Source organism: Triticum urartu, chromosome 4A (assembly GCF_056163025.1).
Source record: "Triticum urartu cultivar PI428250 chromosome 4A, HENAU_Tu73, whole genome shotgun sequence".
NCBI lineage: Eukaryota > Viridiplantae > Streptophyta > Magnoliopsida > Poales > Poaceae > Triticum > Triticum urartu.
Genome location: NC_141876.1, coordinates 484,624,737 through 484,640,163, shown reverse-complemented (window position 1 = coordinate 484,640,163; position 15,427 = coordinate 484,624,737). Strand labels below are relative to the sequence as shown.

The following is a 15,427-nucleotide window of genomic DNA, read 5'->3' as shown; positions in this document are numbered from 1 at the left end:
ACAATGCTGGCTTCATCAATGAAGCGACGAGGCCTCCGCTCTGGGGCAAGTAAGTCCAAAGTCATGTAGCATTTTTTTTAGTTTTCCAGCACAGTGTGGTTGCAGCATTTCTTTGAAACATATGTAGCAATTATTATTGATGTTGGAAGCTTTTTTTGTTTGCAGCTACAACATTGAAAAGCAAGCTGCAGATTTCTATACCAGAGAGGTATTTTCCAAGTTTCAGAAACTATTGGCTAAATCAACAGGCTATGGTCTGCAATATCAGCTGCAAGGGATGTCATCTGGTTTCGCCTTGTTGCAAACTATGGCGTCAACCCAAAAGTGTACACGGTGCGTGTTGCTCCTAAAGATCAGGCATATGTGTGCACCTGCAACATGTTTGAGATGTGTGGGCTGATCTGCCCACATATCATCCGTGTCATGGTGCACCTGAATGTGCAAACGATACCTGCGACTTACATGCTTCCAAGATGGTCTAAGAGAGCAACCGACCTTGTGCCTGAACCGGGTGATGGGCATAGAGCTATGCATTTCGGCGTCCCCACGACAAACACCCTAAAGTTTAACTCTCTATGCCGGAAGTTTGGGAAACTCGCTTCTGATGCTTGCTTCAATGATGAAGCTTATAGTTTTGTCTTTGGGCTAATTGATCAGGGCAGTGTTGGGGTTGCTGCAATAAAAGCTAGAGCAACTGATGGGTTTGCAGGAGACGAAGAAGGCCAAGGTCATGCAGGACATGAACAAGTCTCAGGAGGTCCAAGTACAGGTCAGCGGGATCCACCCCCCGTAGGACCGCGGAACCCACCAAAGTCTGTAAAGAAGGGGAGGCCAAAGGAGAAAGAGAAGCGCAGGAAACCACTAATTGAGATTCGAGAAGATGAAATGAAGAAGAAAGCAAAGAAGGACACGGCGAGAACGAAGAAAGCTCCAAAGCCAAGGGAAAAGAAGACTCCATGCAAATATTGTGAAGATGAAGATCACAACGTGAAGGATTGCCAACTCCTTGCAGCTTTTCTTGCTGCGAGTGCGAGCGCGAAAGCTCCGGGTGTCGAAACAATCCTTACACTTTAGGATATTTTCGTGAGGGAAAAAATGATGAATTGCCTTGTAACACCCCATGACTTATGATAATAAGTTGTGTTGACTAGCTGTGAATGTTTGTTTTGTGGGATTGCAACATATTACTACATGCGTGGTTTGAAAAAAGCAGAATGTTGCTTTTTACAAGAGTTGTTTTTAAATAAATTCTTATTGTTATATGTTTGTGAGAGCTTACTTTTTGTAGTATGATGGTGCCAAAAGTAGAATTTAAAAAAAAGCATAATGTGGGTTTTTTCTTATTTTTTTTTAAAAGTACTCAATGGTTGTTGTAACCACAGCTTGATCCATGCTTAAAAAGAACATGTTTTAAGCTTTTGAAAAGCATGGTTGAAGCTTTTGAAAAACATGGTTGAATCTTTTTGAAAATATGGTTGAAGCTTTTAGGAAACATGTTTGAAGCTTCAAGAAAACATGTTTATAAGATTTCTGGAAAGCATGGTTGCAGCTTTTTAACAACATGGTTGAAGCTTCTGTAAACAAGGTTGCAACTTTTAGGAAACATGGTTGAAGCTTTTGAAAACTTGGTTGTAACTTTTTCAAAGTATGGTTGAAACTTTTGCAAAATATGGTTGCAGCTTTTAGGAAACATGGTTGAAACTTTTTTGCAAACATGGTTGAAGCTTTTTAAAACATGGTTGAAGCAAAATAATAAGTTTGAAAAGGAAAAAGCCTTGAATGATTTAAAGTGTTGATTTAGCTGTACAGCAAAAGTTGGGAAAGGAAGCATATTTACATTATGCTTCCAGCAAAAATATTGTAGGGATGTAGCTAATTTGCAGGTAAAAAAATATATTTTGGCTCTGCAACAAATCTAACAGAAGGTTGTAGCTATTTCCTATGAGCTTCCAGCAATATAAGTGTGTGACAAAAAGTAGCATTCACATATTATTTTTCAGAAAATATGTTTTGAGGGGGAAAATGCACAAAGATTCCCTTGAAACTTCAATGGATGAAGTTTGAAATATTTTCATATTTCAGAACCAGTGAAACAAAAAACAATTGTCACCGCATGATCATGTTGGCAAACAGAAGAACGCATCCATTAAAAACATAAGTGCATCATCCAAATATCAAGTTATCATCGGTTTACATACCAAAAGGACACATGTTTACTGGAGGTATCAATAGTTTACATACGAACGCGCACTACTCTAATCCTATCAGAACGCTACCACCTCGGACATGATCTAGACCTAACGAAGAAACAAGCTTGTTCGTCTTGAACCTTCCAGAAAATCAAGCCGCCAACTCATCGTTGAACGCCCGCTCCTTTGGGGCGTTGTTCATTGGGTGGCTGAAAAGGTTGTATGCCACATCGATGCGGTATCGCGCCATGTCTTCCTGTAAAAAATGAATACAAAAAGTAAGCAAGTATGATACTAGTTATTCTTGTGTTGCATGAGTGATGAATGCAAGAAGTTCACATCCATCCATCGCAAAAAATTGATATGGATGTAGCAAAATTATGATATGGATGAAGCAAAAGCAGAATGTAGTTGTAGCAAACTAGACATATGGATGTAGCTAAAAAAGCCTAGTAGGTACAAACTTGAACCACATATGAAGCAACAACAAAACATGGTATTCTTCTGTTGCATGAGTATTGAAAACAAAGAAAGTAGATTGTAACAAAATGACAAGACAAAAAAAATTAAAAATGTGTACCTGCTTGAACTCTCTCATTGACTTCCCATCATAGTTCTCCACATACTTGAGCCCAAAAAAACCACAATCACATCTGTGAGATAATAAAAAGTTCTCCATCATACTTCCCATGCGTAGTTGAAAAAACAAAATGATGAAATGGAACACATGATTGAAGCAAAATTCAAAAAGAAAACTCACAGGGTATCTTGCTTTGGGTAATCCTCTAGGTCAACACGGGTGAATGATCCAACATTGACATTGAATTCGCTGCACTCTTGTGCGAGGGTTGCAAAGTTTGTGATCTAGCACCGAAAACACACACAAAAGTTTCAAAAATAAAATGAGGTATGTAAAGATGACAACAGGGCATTTATGTAGATGAATCAGAAGGCTAAACAGAAAAAATTAGAGAGCATGAGCATACCAGGTTATTGGCTTGCTTCTTCAAAGGAGATTGTTTTCCTTTTGAATGGATTGAGTCAAATACATTCCACTGCTTGTGAAGCAAGTTTGCGCAAACAACTATCCAATGGCGATCATGAACAATTGTGAAAAAGAGCTGCAAAAAACAAAAGAAAGGCGAAAAGGTACTCAGAACATGTAAAAAATGTTACAGCCGCGTCACATCATTGGATCATATTTGGAAGTTATTTGTGGTGTGGAACAAAAGAAAGCTTCGTGAAACTTACGAGGTCAAACTTTTGAACCTTGAACACTTTCATAGCCCTTTCAAGCTCAGCCATGAGTTTTGCTGGTTGGAAAGTTGATGGGTCTTGTTTTAGTAGGATCTACTTGAAAGATACAACAAAATGGTTAGTGTGTGTTGCAACGAAAATGTGAAAAGAAAGAAAAGAATGAAGCATTGCTTGTTTTTACAAAAACTTACCCCCGCGTGGACTGAGAAAATGTATTTCTTCAGCTCCGGTTCTTTTGCTGCACGGGATGCAATGTTGTTCATCTCGATACATAGTGACATGACCTCATCATTCATATCCCCGCGAGGCTTGAAGCATACAAGGAATTTCTTGTATCCAATGTAAAATCCACCTAGCTTGATGAAAGGTGTCCTGTTACCATAGATGCAACCGAATGAATCATTTGTTTCGAGCAGAAAAAATAAAAAATAGAAAGCAAAAACAGATAAGGCTTAGGTAGCTCACACTTGTTCATTGGGTTGTGATTTCCTCAATGGTTTCCCGTGTTTTACAAACCTCTCATACATTTCTGCAGCCTTGTCGACCTTTTGCTTCTTTGCCTTGATATTTTTTATGGCTGGAACTTTGGCCATCCTCTTCTTCCTAGTGTTCTTGTCATGTGTGCTAGGGCCACTGCTTGCATCAGCAAAATGATCTTCTGTAGCGACCATCTTAGCAGTTGTAGCAAAAAAATACAAATGGATGAGTTTGCAAGAGATTGTACAAAAAGAATTTGCTGGAATCACACAATTGTGAAAAAACGATATGGATAAAAACAAAAAGAAATGATGCAAGATGAAGAAAGCATACTTGGGCTATCATCATCGTCTGAAACAGGAAACACGGGGATGTTTGCATAGATGGGACTGACTGTGCTCTTCTTAATTATAGGCTCATCTGTGGAATGCATCATCTCATAGTCTTCGGAGCCCTTTGGGAACAACTCACAGGATGGCTCGTCGTCCCAAATGCCGGCTGTCGCACTCCTGGGTGCATCATAGAAGAGTGGGGGGCTGTGAGGTGAGGCGTTGTCTTCCATCTCGAAACTCACTCTTTGTTGCTCACGAGTTTCCGCAGCCTCTGTTGCAACTTCTAGGTTCAATCCGGTGACTTCATCCTTGTTGATGCTAGGTGTTGTACCTTGAGCTTGAGCTTGAGCACCAATGTCGGCATTTGCAGCTTTAGCATCATTCTCTTTTCCGCGACATTCGTCCATGATAGGTGCTTCAAAGGAAAAGTTGGGCTCATTGGTAGCTGTGATGGCGTCTCCAACATCACGAAGGAGAGCGGCCATCTGGTTGCACTGCAATTCCTTTAAACACTGTCCAAACTTGCCTACTACACCATCCACCTATGCTGCAAAAATACCCTTGTGCTTGTCGTATAGCATTTGAAACTGAGTTGGTACCTACAAGAAGGCAAGTGGCCAACATTTTTAGTGACAAGTAAATCCAGATTTTGAGAAGTAGGTGTGCTGCTGTGTCACTGTGTATCAAATAAACAGTGTGATTGCAGCAATTTACTGTCATGGATGAAGCATAAAAAACAAATGGTCTATACCTCTAGGTAGCAAATTATGGATATGGATGTAGCAAAATTATGACATGTTTGAAACAAAAACATAATGTAGTTGTAGCACACTAGACATATGGATGCAGTAAAAAAAGCCTAGTAGGTATGAACTTAAACCACATATGAAGCAAAAACAGAATATGGTTGTAGCACATCAGAATGAGGGATGCAGCAAACAAAATATACACTTGCAACTGGGTATAGTAAATAATGCAAAGCCAAAGGCAAAACAGGAAATGAATACAAAGAAAAAGATAGTGTAGATGGGGGAAAAGTACCCTTAGATCTTGCATGTTAGGGAATGATTGCTGCAGCCAATCATTGAGCGAGGATGATAGGTGTGGTTCATCTTCAACATTTTGTTGAGCCTCGTTTGATTGAGAGTTCTTTGCTGGAATTTCAGCACCTTGAATTTGGCTTCCTTGGCCACTAGTTCCTTGGCCACTAGGTGCTTCAGCACCAACTCCCTGCCCACTGGCTGCTTCAGCACCAACTTCCTGTCCCGCGAGTTGTGCTGCATAGGGGGGGTTACACAAACTCCGTATCTAGGAAAACAAAACATGAGTGGCGGAAATAAGAAGGCTGCCATAACCTAAATGGAAAAGCAAAGATTGCTACATGCAAATTCAGTGAGCAAAAAACAGGGGGGTCTTAATACTCCATTGGCAAAGGAAAGTACATAGGCGGGATGTAGCAAAATTACTTGGGTGTGTTTCCCGTAGAAAGGTTGGACAAGAGTGAGCTTGTTCTTGTCAACTTTATCCAACCAATCAAAATCCTTTTGACAAACAAAATGTATCCTTGGCACGGAATAAAATGGCATGCTCATTTGGGAGGCCGGCCGGAATATCAATATGATCCATGTATATGATCTGCATAGAATGGAAAAGGACATTAGCCAACAAAAACATAAATGCGAGCTATAGAAATGTATAAAAGGTTTCATGCAGCAAAGAAAAAAATGCATGTATTTCATTTTTTTGCGTTGCATACCGCTAACATGGGAAGGCATGAAGCGATCTGAAACTCCGCTGCTTTTTCTATATTTGCTTGCATCCTCTTCTTCTCTTGAAAGACTCCAACCTCCTCCATCGCTCGTGCCAACAAGTGCTCATCCCAAGCGAATTCATGCACCAAAGACATATCTTCCAAGGAAGCTAGATACTCGAGATTCACCATATTGCCAGTGCCTAGGCACAAAACTGTTGCCAACGCAAGGAGTGTCCAAGTCCTATTTATCATAACCACGTCCTCATTGCTGCAACTAGTGAGCAACTTGACAACATGGGCGATTGGAGCCCTGTTCCCCTCCTTGTAGATGTTGCGAAGATCATGTTCATCACTCTTCTTAAGAAGCTTCACGGGTCTATCACCGGATGGCACGTTGAAAATCCTTTTCACCATGAGCTTGCTGAAGGTGATGGACTTGTTCTTGTATTTGAACTCAGAGAGTATGTGATTTGTGTTCATCACAACAAACTCAATGAGCTCATGGGGCACCTTGAAAGACTGGATGTCCAACAAGTCTCCAAACGGTCCCTCCCTTATGATTCTCTGTTTTTCTGGTGATACTTGCTTTCCAATCTCAGCCAGCCTTTTTGAGTTAAACCTTGACTTAAAGCCACATAGATTGCCTTTCTTCTTGGTCTTCTTCTTAACCTTCTTACTCCCTTCATTCTCACCAGCGGTGCCTGCGACATCTACAAAAAGGAAAAAAACAAGTCAATAAAACCCTAAAACTGCATCATCAGTAACTAGGAAAAAACATACAAGAACACCTAAAAAATCTGTAAAACATAAGAAACATACAAGCACACATAAAAAATGTACAGAATAAAACATGTCCTTCAGTTAGCACATCATTAGGGCCATGTTTGTTTCGCTTCAGCATTAGGGTCATGTTTGTTTCACTTCAGCCTTAACTAAGAATTTTGTGAAAAATAATATTTAACAAAATTACTACATGTGATGATCAGGTATTTTGACCATAACTGCCATTAGCCAATTTGGGGAGACAGTCCTATTATTACTAACATTGGCTGTAACTTGTAAGTGTCATATTGCGTTGTCCCTACCATGTCTAGTTTAGTCCCACTATTCTCTGAAGTTTGAGTAGTGACTGGGAAATATGAATAAGCTGCATTGATTAGTAAAGCATCTAGTTCATATGCTAATGTTCAACTTAGTAACATATACAAATGTAACCTTCAACGAACTGATTATTTCTACTAATCATTAGTGACCCAGAAAATGTTAACACGAGACCATCAGACCGGATAATGACTACTCAAGAAAGTGTGATGCAACAATGTAAAATCCATATAACTGTCTGCTGATGAAATAAGCAAAGCCATATATACCTGGATAAATAACCTGAAATCAGATGGTTTAGCACTAGCATTACCAAGTACTACTCCAATGCACATGGTGTAATAATTATTCATGTTTGCTAGGTACTAGTACTACTACTACTACAATGGTCTGAAATTAGTACGTCCCTCCCTGACACCCTGTGGCAGTAAATCTCATCATCATGGTGATCTAGCAAAATGATTGGGCACAGCGTGCACACCCAGTACAGCTACAGTCTTACAGAGTAGTAGCACCAATAATTTATGAACGCGGGGAGCTTGACACTCTGTCCTGCTGAACGATTCAAAGGGACTTTCCTCCAGATTTTAAGAAGGGAAAGAAACGGAAGCACCAAACGCGTGCGCGCAAAGCCAACACGCAGCCTGGTTCCGGCCGCTTCCAGCTCACTCCGTCCCCTTGGCGCCGTGATGGAACACAGCTCAGGACAGGAAACATCGAATTTCCCTGAACAAGACGAGATCCAACCCTAATCCCAATCCCATCCCAAATCCCTCTTGAACACAAGATTCAAATCCTTCAAATCCACCACCCTGCCCCCTCCATCTGCCCGCGGAAACACCACCCGCCCCTTCCCTCTGCCCACGGGAACACCACCCCGCCCCCTCCCTCGACCCACGGGAACACCACCCCGTCCCCGTCCGCGCCGGCGCCGGCGCCGGCCCGCGGGAACACAAACGACTCGCCCGCATCATAACCCGCCCTAACCCTAAAGCCAACGGGGGAGGGGGAGACAACAACGAAAAGGGAGAGCAGGAGGGGAGAGTTACCATCCGGGGAAGCCATAGATCGCCGGAGAATCGATATCCGCCCTGGGCCGCCGCCGGGCACCGAAATGACGACCCCGTGCGGTTGCAGCAAAAACTGGGGAAGGGATAACCTGTGCGAGTTAAAAAAAACATGGGTCTATGGTGACACGTGGCGCAGACAACGTCCCTTGGATCAAAAGAGATCCAATGCACGGAGCACGACCGGCGCAATGGTTCGGCCGGCGCCCCGGCCACAAACACTTCCCATTAATGATTTCGACGATTAGCCGACTACTTTTGTCTTTGTATCTCTCGCGAACTGAGATCTGGCCCATAAAGCCAAACGCGCACCGAGATGAGGACAGGAGGCATGAGCCAAGTCCAGAGTTTCTGTGGGTTGCGCCCTTCAGAGTACACCTGGGCATATCTCAGGCCGGGCCGGGCCAAAAAAATCTCGGTTGAAAACTTAGGCCCGAGCCTGGCCCAACCTGACTGTCGGGCCTACTAAATTGGGCCCAAGCCCGGCTATGACTAAAATCCTATTTCACGCAAGTCCGAGCCCAGCCCGATCTGCCTGTCGGGCTCAATTTCCAGGCCCGAGCCCAGCCTGATGGCACGCTTAGGCCCGGCCCGGCCCAGGATTTTCGGGCCGGGCTGCCCATGGCCAACAAATCCGCACCGTCCCTTCTCTGTCCCTGTCCCTCTGTCGGCTCGCGTCTCGTGCCTCCGACGCAACGCGCTCTCGTCTTGCTCCCAGAGCCGGAGCCCACCCGAGCCGCGACCTCCCTCTCCTCCTCCCCGTACACCCATGGGGTCGTCGGAGGCCGACGACGACCAGCTCCTCAAGAGCTTCCTGGCCGAGGTCAGCGAGGCCGAGCGCGACAACGAAGTCCTCAGGTTCCTCCCCGTCCCTCCCAATCCCCCATCTCCTCGAGCGGTATCATTCCCCTTCTGGCACAACGTAGCTTCAGATCCCCAGTAGCGCCATCCGTTTCGCAGAATTCGTGACCAATCGCGCGATGTAGTAGATGTAGCCGCAGCTTGCTGCTCAAATTTGGGTCGGCGACGGGGTCCGCCCGGGTCCGCGTGAACCCTAGGTAGAAGTCGTCCGGTTCGCTCACTTGTTCTCAGACGCGATTGGGAAATTTTTCCACTTTTACTACTTTGGTGGTGATGCTGCTTCTAAGACGCGATTGCTTTGCTTTCTTGTAGCTTAGTGTGCGATGGTAGGTTGTACGCACGCCACAAGGTAATGAGAAACGACGTCTAGAGCCTCTTATCATTGTTTCTGATATGATATTGTGCGCACCATGCCATGACCGACATATGTAGAACCTCTTGTGATATATATTTACTTGTACCGAGCTGATAAATTTGCATTCAAGAAGGAGTAAGCCTGTTGCACTATGTTTGTGCCTTGGGATGTGCTTTGTTTGAGCCCAACTTCGGTCAAGGTTTTACTTATTCATGATTTTGCCAGTGTTGGCAAGAAAAATGAACCAGAATAGGCAAGGTGACATGAGCATATGCCAAAAATTTGGCAGCCATACAAACAAAACAAGGGCCAAAGTTTTGTTCACAACCAAAATATTCATAGAGTTTCTTTTTGGACACCAACCAAAGATACTCATGTCTTCCTGTATTAGCTTATGCTGTTCAATGGATCCCAGCAGACATACTGTTATGTTTTGAAGCTGGTTAAATATTATAACTACTTACCTATTATAAACAATTAAACATGGTCGGTTGACTACTGACTAGGGAGGCATACTCTGCAACTTGCTATGCATGTTCTATTTTTTGGAATGACACACGATAGTTGATCAGTGAGATCCCTAACAGCGCAAAACTGAATATTGGCCGATGCCATTTTAGCTTTATTTTTAGTTGTACTTCCTCCTTTAGTCTTTTTCCTGATTTTAGATGTTATTTTAGTCTCTAGAAGGCATCTAGCTGAGCATAATAGCCGAATTTAATCATCCTATAATCTAAGCTTATTTAAAGCTCCTTCACGTCTAGATTAGTCCTTTTCTATTGGAAGACTAGACATAAGTTATTGAGGGAGATCTATGCTGCGAGGAAACTTCTAAAATGTACCTTGAAATTATACAGTGTCATGCATGTTAAAAAAATGATACGTTCGAAATGCCATGTGTGTCAAACAGGCGTATTATTCAGTTGATAAAAAAATAAACAAAAACATTCAGATTATTTCCGTGTTCTTGATTTTACGCTCTGTTTCTAACACATTCTAATCTTGTCAGGATACTTGGTTGCTTCAAGTTAAACCCTTTTGAGCATCTTAAGTTGTCTTTTGATTCTTCTGTGGATGAGGTGAAGAAGCAATATAGGAAGGTAAGAAAACATGGATTTAACATTGAACTACACTGTTAGTATTAGTCTTTGCCCCCTTGCTGTTGGCTAATTGTTGTCGCTTCATGTACCTTCTGTAGTTGTCACTGTTGGTCCATCCTGACAAGTGCAAGCATCCACAAGCACAAGAAGCTTTTGGAGGTATGTGAACTGTCTAATCATGACCATGTGGAGCATATGAGATGGGTGATGCATAGTAATATCAGGTTAGGAGACAGTATTACACTTGTGTTGTTGTAGGCTTCATTTAGGTCAGGTTACAGATATTATTTGGTGACGGCAGATGAATGGCATAAACAAGATCATGACATGTCAAAACTAATAGTTTCGTATGACTTTATATATATTTTTCTGGGAGAGAGGGACGTACCAGAATCATGGCATGCTAGGAAAAAAACTGGAACAATCTTTAATTTATTGGCCTCAACACCAAGTCCAAAAGTCCAGATAACGGAGTGCAAATTTACGACATGGATAAGTCAGCTTAGAAGATGAATCTGTGCAAAATTTTTTTGGAGATGGTAGTAGCCTTTGTATCACTCTAGAATTAGGCATTTTTTTCATCCCTGTAGGAGATGCATTTTTCAAGAGAAACCAGGATAACCAGGATAAGTAAGTGTTGCTTGATCTCTTCTTGCAATTAGTTGTAACTAACAAACCTTTTGCGCATCAGTGACTTACTATTTTCCCAGTGTCGCATTCTTCTGCTTCTCTTGTCTTTTATGCATTGATGTATATTTGATTAACGTTGCGTGCTCTACTCATAAACAGCCCTGGCAAAAGCACAGCAGCTCCTACTTGATCCACAGGAAAGAGGGTACATTCTTGATCAAGTTACTTCTGCAAAAGGTGTGATGCAATCTTATTTTAACCCAATGTATTTTTTTTTACATGAGCTCAGTGAGTTGTTCAATTTATAATAAAGGAGATATGAAGAACAAAAACTGATATTATTCTGTGTTGAGAATTTCAGAAGAACTGAGGGCAAAAAGGAAAAAAGAGTTGAGGAAAGATAGTGCATCCAAGATAAAATCCCAAGTAGATGAGGTAAGACAATCCCATGAAAGATTGTGTGAGTTGCCATCGACTTTTTAGTAACTTTCACTCGGAGTAACATGTTTCAAACAAAGATTAATGCAAATAGTAATTTGAAGTATGTCTCAACATGAACTGGTCTAATTTGGGCTAGTTTCATGGTCTAAATAAACTTAAGCCATCTGGAAATCAAACCCCACACTCATCAGAGATTCTCTTAACCAGCGTTTGTCAGTAATAATTGGTGACTGCTGACCGCTCTAAAAACTGGACAGGCAGCAGTTTGACCATCTGACCAACAGTTTTCTAGATACAATATTTTATTAGTCATACGCATTTTTTCCTCTACAATGTTATGTAGAGCAGCGTGAAATTGAGAAGTATAACCTCAACCCCCTCAAGAAAAGAGAAGCATAACACCAAAAATTGTAGATGAAGGAACCAGTGCTGCCTGCAAAAATCAAACTAACTCCAATAGAAACAAGCTTGTTTTTCTGTTAGAATTATCTAATCCAGTACAAAATTTAGGCACCAGATTCTATTATTCATTTAACTAGCGTCTAGCATTGTATCCAAATATCTAATAAATCAAGCTAGTTCTGCTGGGGTTTATCAAGTCATGTATAAGCCATTCCATTGCCGCCGAGCTCTCATGGTGAAGACACTACCTCTGTGGCCTATTGACCTCGTGGCGCTGAACTGCCCCTTGTTATGCCGGGGCTCTGTTTGAGAAAGAGCAAGCAAAAATATCAAGAGAGGGTGAAATGGTAAATGGATGAGGAAGTAGAAGAACAAAGAGAAAGGGGAGCTGATATTGGATGGAATGCAGATTGGTAGAGGCAGCCTTGGGAGGGTTAGCTCAGGGAACCCAATTCACACATGAGCATGTGAGCTGATTGGACCGGGCATAGGTATCAGGAACAAGCGCCTCCTGGTTCTAAAGCATGCCCAGTTTCATGGGGTTTTCACCAGAACCGCCTGGTTCACTAGGGGTGTGTTTGGTTCGGGAACGAAGTGTAATGGAATGTCATGGTTCCATTCCACTATAATGGGTCGGTTCCGTCCTTGTCTTTGGTATGGGTAATTCGAAGGAATGGAATGGTTACATTTTGATGTTTGGTTTGATGGTTTGATAGATGGAATGGAATGGATTTGTAAGTGGTCATCCATCCATGCAACTAAAGGCAGATAAACATTTTACTGTTAATTCCGTGCCAAAGTTTGACGTAAAATAAAGCCATTGGACATTTAACTTTTCTGGGGGAGCAGTTCCTGCAACTGCAGTCTGCCTCGCTGAACTGAACCGGATAGCCAAGATTCACAGCGACAAAGACTCAAACCAACAGCCAGTATCAGGATCAACAAACGCAAGAAACAAAACGCATCTCCTAAATGCAGACTATATATATAATTCTGATTATTATCACAGATTTCCCCCGAACCAGTAAAATTAATTTACAGAACAGGGATGTGAACATCAACAAATTGAATCCATCCATCCATGCAACGAACATGGGTGTGAGCTACAAGAGTCGGACTCAACCGCAGGATAAACAGCAGCTACAAGAAAACAATACGACAGCTGAGCGTGGCGGCCAGCTGGATGTGCGACTTGGCCTTGGCGTTCCACATGCGCGACCACGGCTCTCGACGGCGCGCACCCAGGCGTGGCCAGCGGCTGCTCCGTCGCTTCCCGGTGTGTGCCGCTGCTGTTGCCCTGCTGCAAGACCACCACACACCCGCTCGCCCGCCTCGCGTGCTTTGGAGAACAGCGGGCGGTGCAGACCGGAGGAGGGCCGGCGGCAGCGCTGCGCCAACGCGGGAGTGAGAGAGACGAGGGAGAGGAGTGGCACAAGAGGATAGGGCTGCGGGAGTGTGAGGAGAAGAGCGGTTCCGCGTCGTCCGCTCAATTTGGAGGTCTCACCTCGTTCCGGATCTGGGCCGAATATTTGGTCCGTGGGAATGAAGGGGTGACCGTTCCACCTGCGTACTGAACGCGAGAACGAGGCCTAGGAACGAGTTGGACCCGTGACATTCCAGTCCATGACTGCAACCAAACACACCCTAGGTTATGTAGATGGTCCTTGAATGAAACCCAACCATTGATGAAGTTGCTGGTTATGATTTCTTTCGAGTTCAATCACTGGTCTAATTTAGCTTTTTAAACAACCGATCTTCATTCTGTTGCACTCTATGATTTGAACTTATTTATTCTTCAATTTGGTGAAAAACAGTTTCTTGGAGAAAGATGTCCTCAAAATATACTAGCTGCTCTGTACACCATTGAAGTGACCTGTTGTTTGCTTCAATTTCTCTAATAACTACGCAGATCTGTGATGCATGTTTGTCTTTCTTGGTTGACTGCATGGAATGATAATTATTTTAGAAGTCATTGCATGCGTATGATGGGATTTTAGATACTTGAGAATAACAACATTTCAGAAGAAAAAAGATGATTCCCATACCATGAAATGAGTCATTTGCTAATGTCAATGATCATGTAGAATCTTGCAATTCTGATGTTTTCCTGTTCACAGTCTTGTCTCGATTTTTTTTAAATGGTGATTGTTCTGCTAGACCCTTGAAACATCTTATTATGGAGCTTCATATATCTTCAGCACTTGAGAACCTCCATTGATTGGCTTGCTTATGTTCAGGGGAAGTATGAAGAACAGTTTGAAAGATCGGACGAATTTCAGAAGCAGCTAATAATTAAAGTTCGTGAGATTTTGACAGACAAAGAATGGCGTAGGAGGAAAATGCAGATGAGGGTAAGTAATAGGCTTTAACATATTCAAACATCATCAGTTGAGCCACTCACGTGAGCTTTGTTCATGTGCACTATGCAGATATCAGAGGAAGAAGGAAGACTGAAGAAGGACGAGGAGGAAACAAAAGAAATGTGGAAGAGGAAGAGAGAGCATGAAGAGAAGTGGGAGGAGACGAGAGACCAGCGAGTAAGCTTGCAGTTCATTTGTAGAAAATTGAAATGTTTTATCCTAATTGGACACTATGCTTGTGGCTATTTAAATACTAGTTACCTACAAGTATTGCCCTATTGGAAAATGAAAGGCTTTGTCGAGTTGTTGCCACGGGCACTGCCTGATACCATGTGTTTGTGGTTTGCAGGTCTCTAGCTGGAGGGATTTCATGAAGACAGGAAAGAAGGTTAGAGAGTGCAGTTGAAAAGTTGTATTTTGTTACCCATGACTCTTTTGACTTACATATAGTTTCATTTCTACAGGCACGGAAAGGAGAGCTCAAACCTCCAAGGCTCAAGACTGAAGACCCGAACAAATCTTATGTTCAGAGGCCAGTAAAGCGTGGTTAAAAGGTGTCGTATTCATCTGCACTCGAAGACCAATCTGGCGGCCATTCTTGCCGCGACCTGATCCAAGCCACAGCCTGTCAAGTTTATCTTTCAGGCTATAAGCTTGGATTATGGCTTGTATGTTCCCAGACCCCAGTGTAGTCAGTGGAACATAGCAGATAATTGCAAGCACAATGGACACATATCATCTACCTAGAGTGACATTGGACTAATGTACCTGTGTAGAATGCCTTGAAAAAGAAATTTTCTGTTGGGAAAGAAACGCTGAAGTGGATGTTGGACTATGATCCTTGTTTCAATATTCAGTGTAAGTGTCATGCTAATATACATATTTTCACAATTTTCTGCTAATTTAGATACTGGGTCACGTTGGCATCCCTTACCCACCCCAATTTCTTACAAAGCCAATTTGTGATGGGCTTTTGTTTTCTGGGCGTTGGCCTGGGTATGAGTGTGATGAGTGACTTTGCCAGCACCCCACCCAGCGGATAGCTCGTGGGCAGCTAGTAGTATTGACATTCGCCCAGATGCAATTCAAAGTTGTTGTCTCT

The 15,427-nt window shown here is 42.7% G+C and overlaps 1 protein-coding gene and 1 pseudogene across 1 annotated transcript; one reads left to right on the top strand and one right to left on the bottom strand.

Annotated features, from left to right (window-relative positions):
• Positions 1 to 2,387: 2,387 nt before the first annotated feature.
• Positions 2,388 to 8,174, bottom strand: LOC125554819 (uncharacterized; annotated as a pseudogene).
• Positions 8,175 to 8,822: 648 nt separating this feature from the next.
• LOC125552213 (Chaperone DnaJ-domain superfamily protein) lies at positions 8,823 to 15,216 on the top strand. Its single transcript, XM_048715702.2, has 9 exons — positions 8,823 to 9,034; positions 10,402 to 10,492; positions 10,591 to 10,651; positions 11,282 to 11,359; positions 11,484 to 11,557; positions 14,203 to 14,316; positions 14,395 to 14,502; positions 14,675 to 14,713; positions 14,790 to 15,216. The coding sequence occupies exons 1-9, from the start codon at positions 8,946 to 8,948 to the stop codon at positions 14,874 to 14,876; spliced, it is 741 nt and encodes a 246-aa protein (XP_048571659.1). The 5' UTR covers positions 8,823 to 8,945; the 3' UTR covers positions 14,877 to 15,216.
• Positions 15,217 to 15,427: the final 211 nt, after the last annotated feature.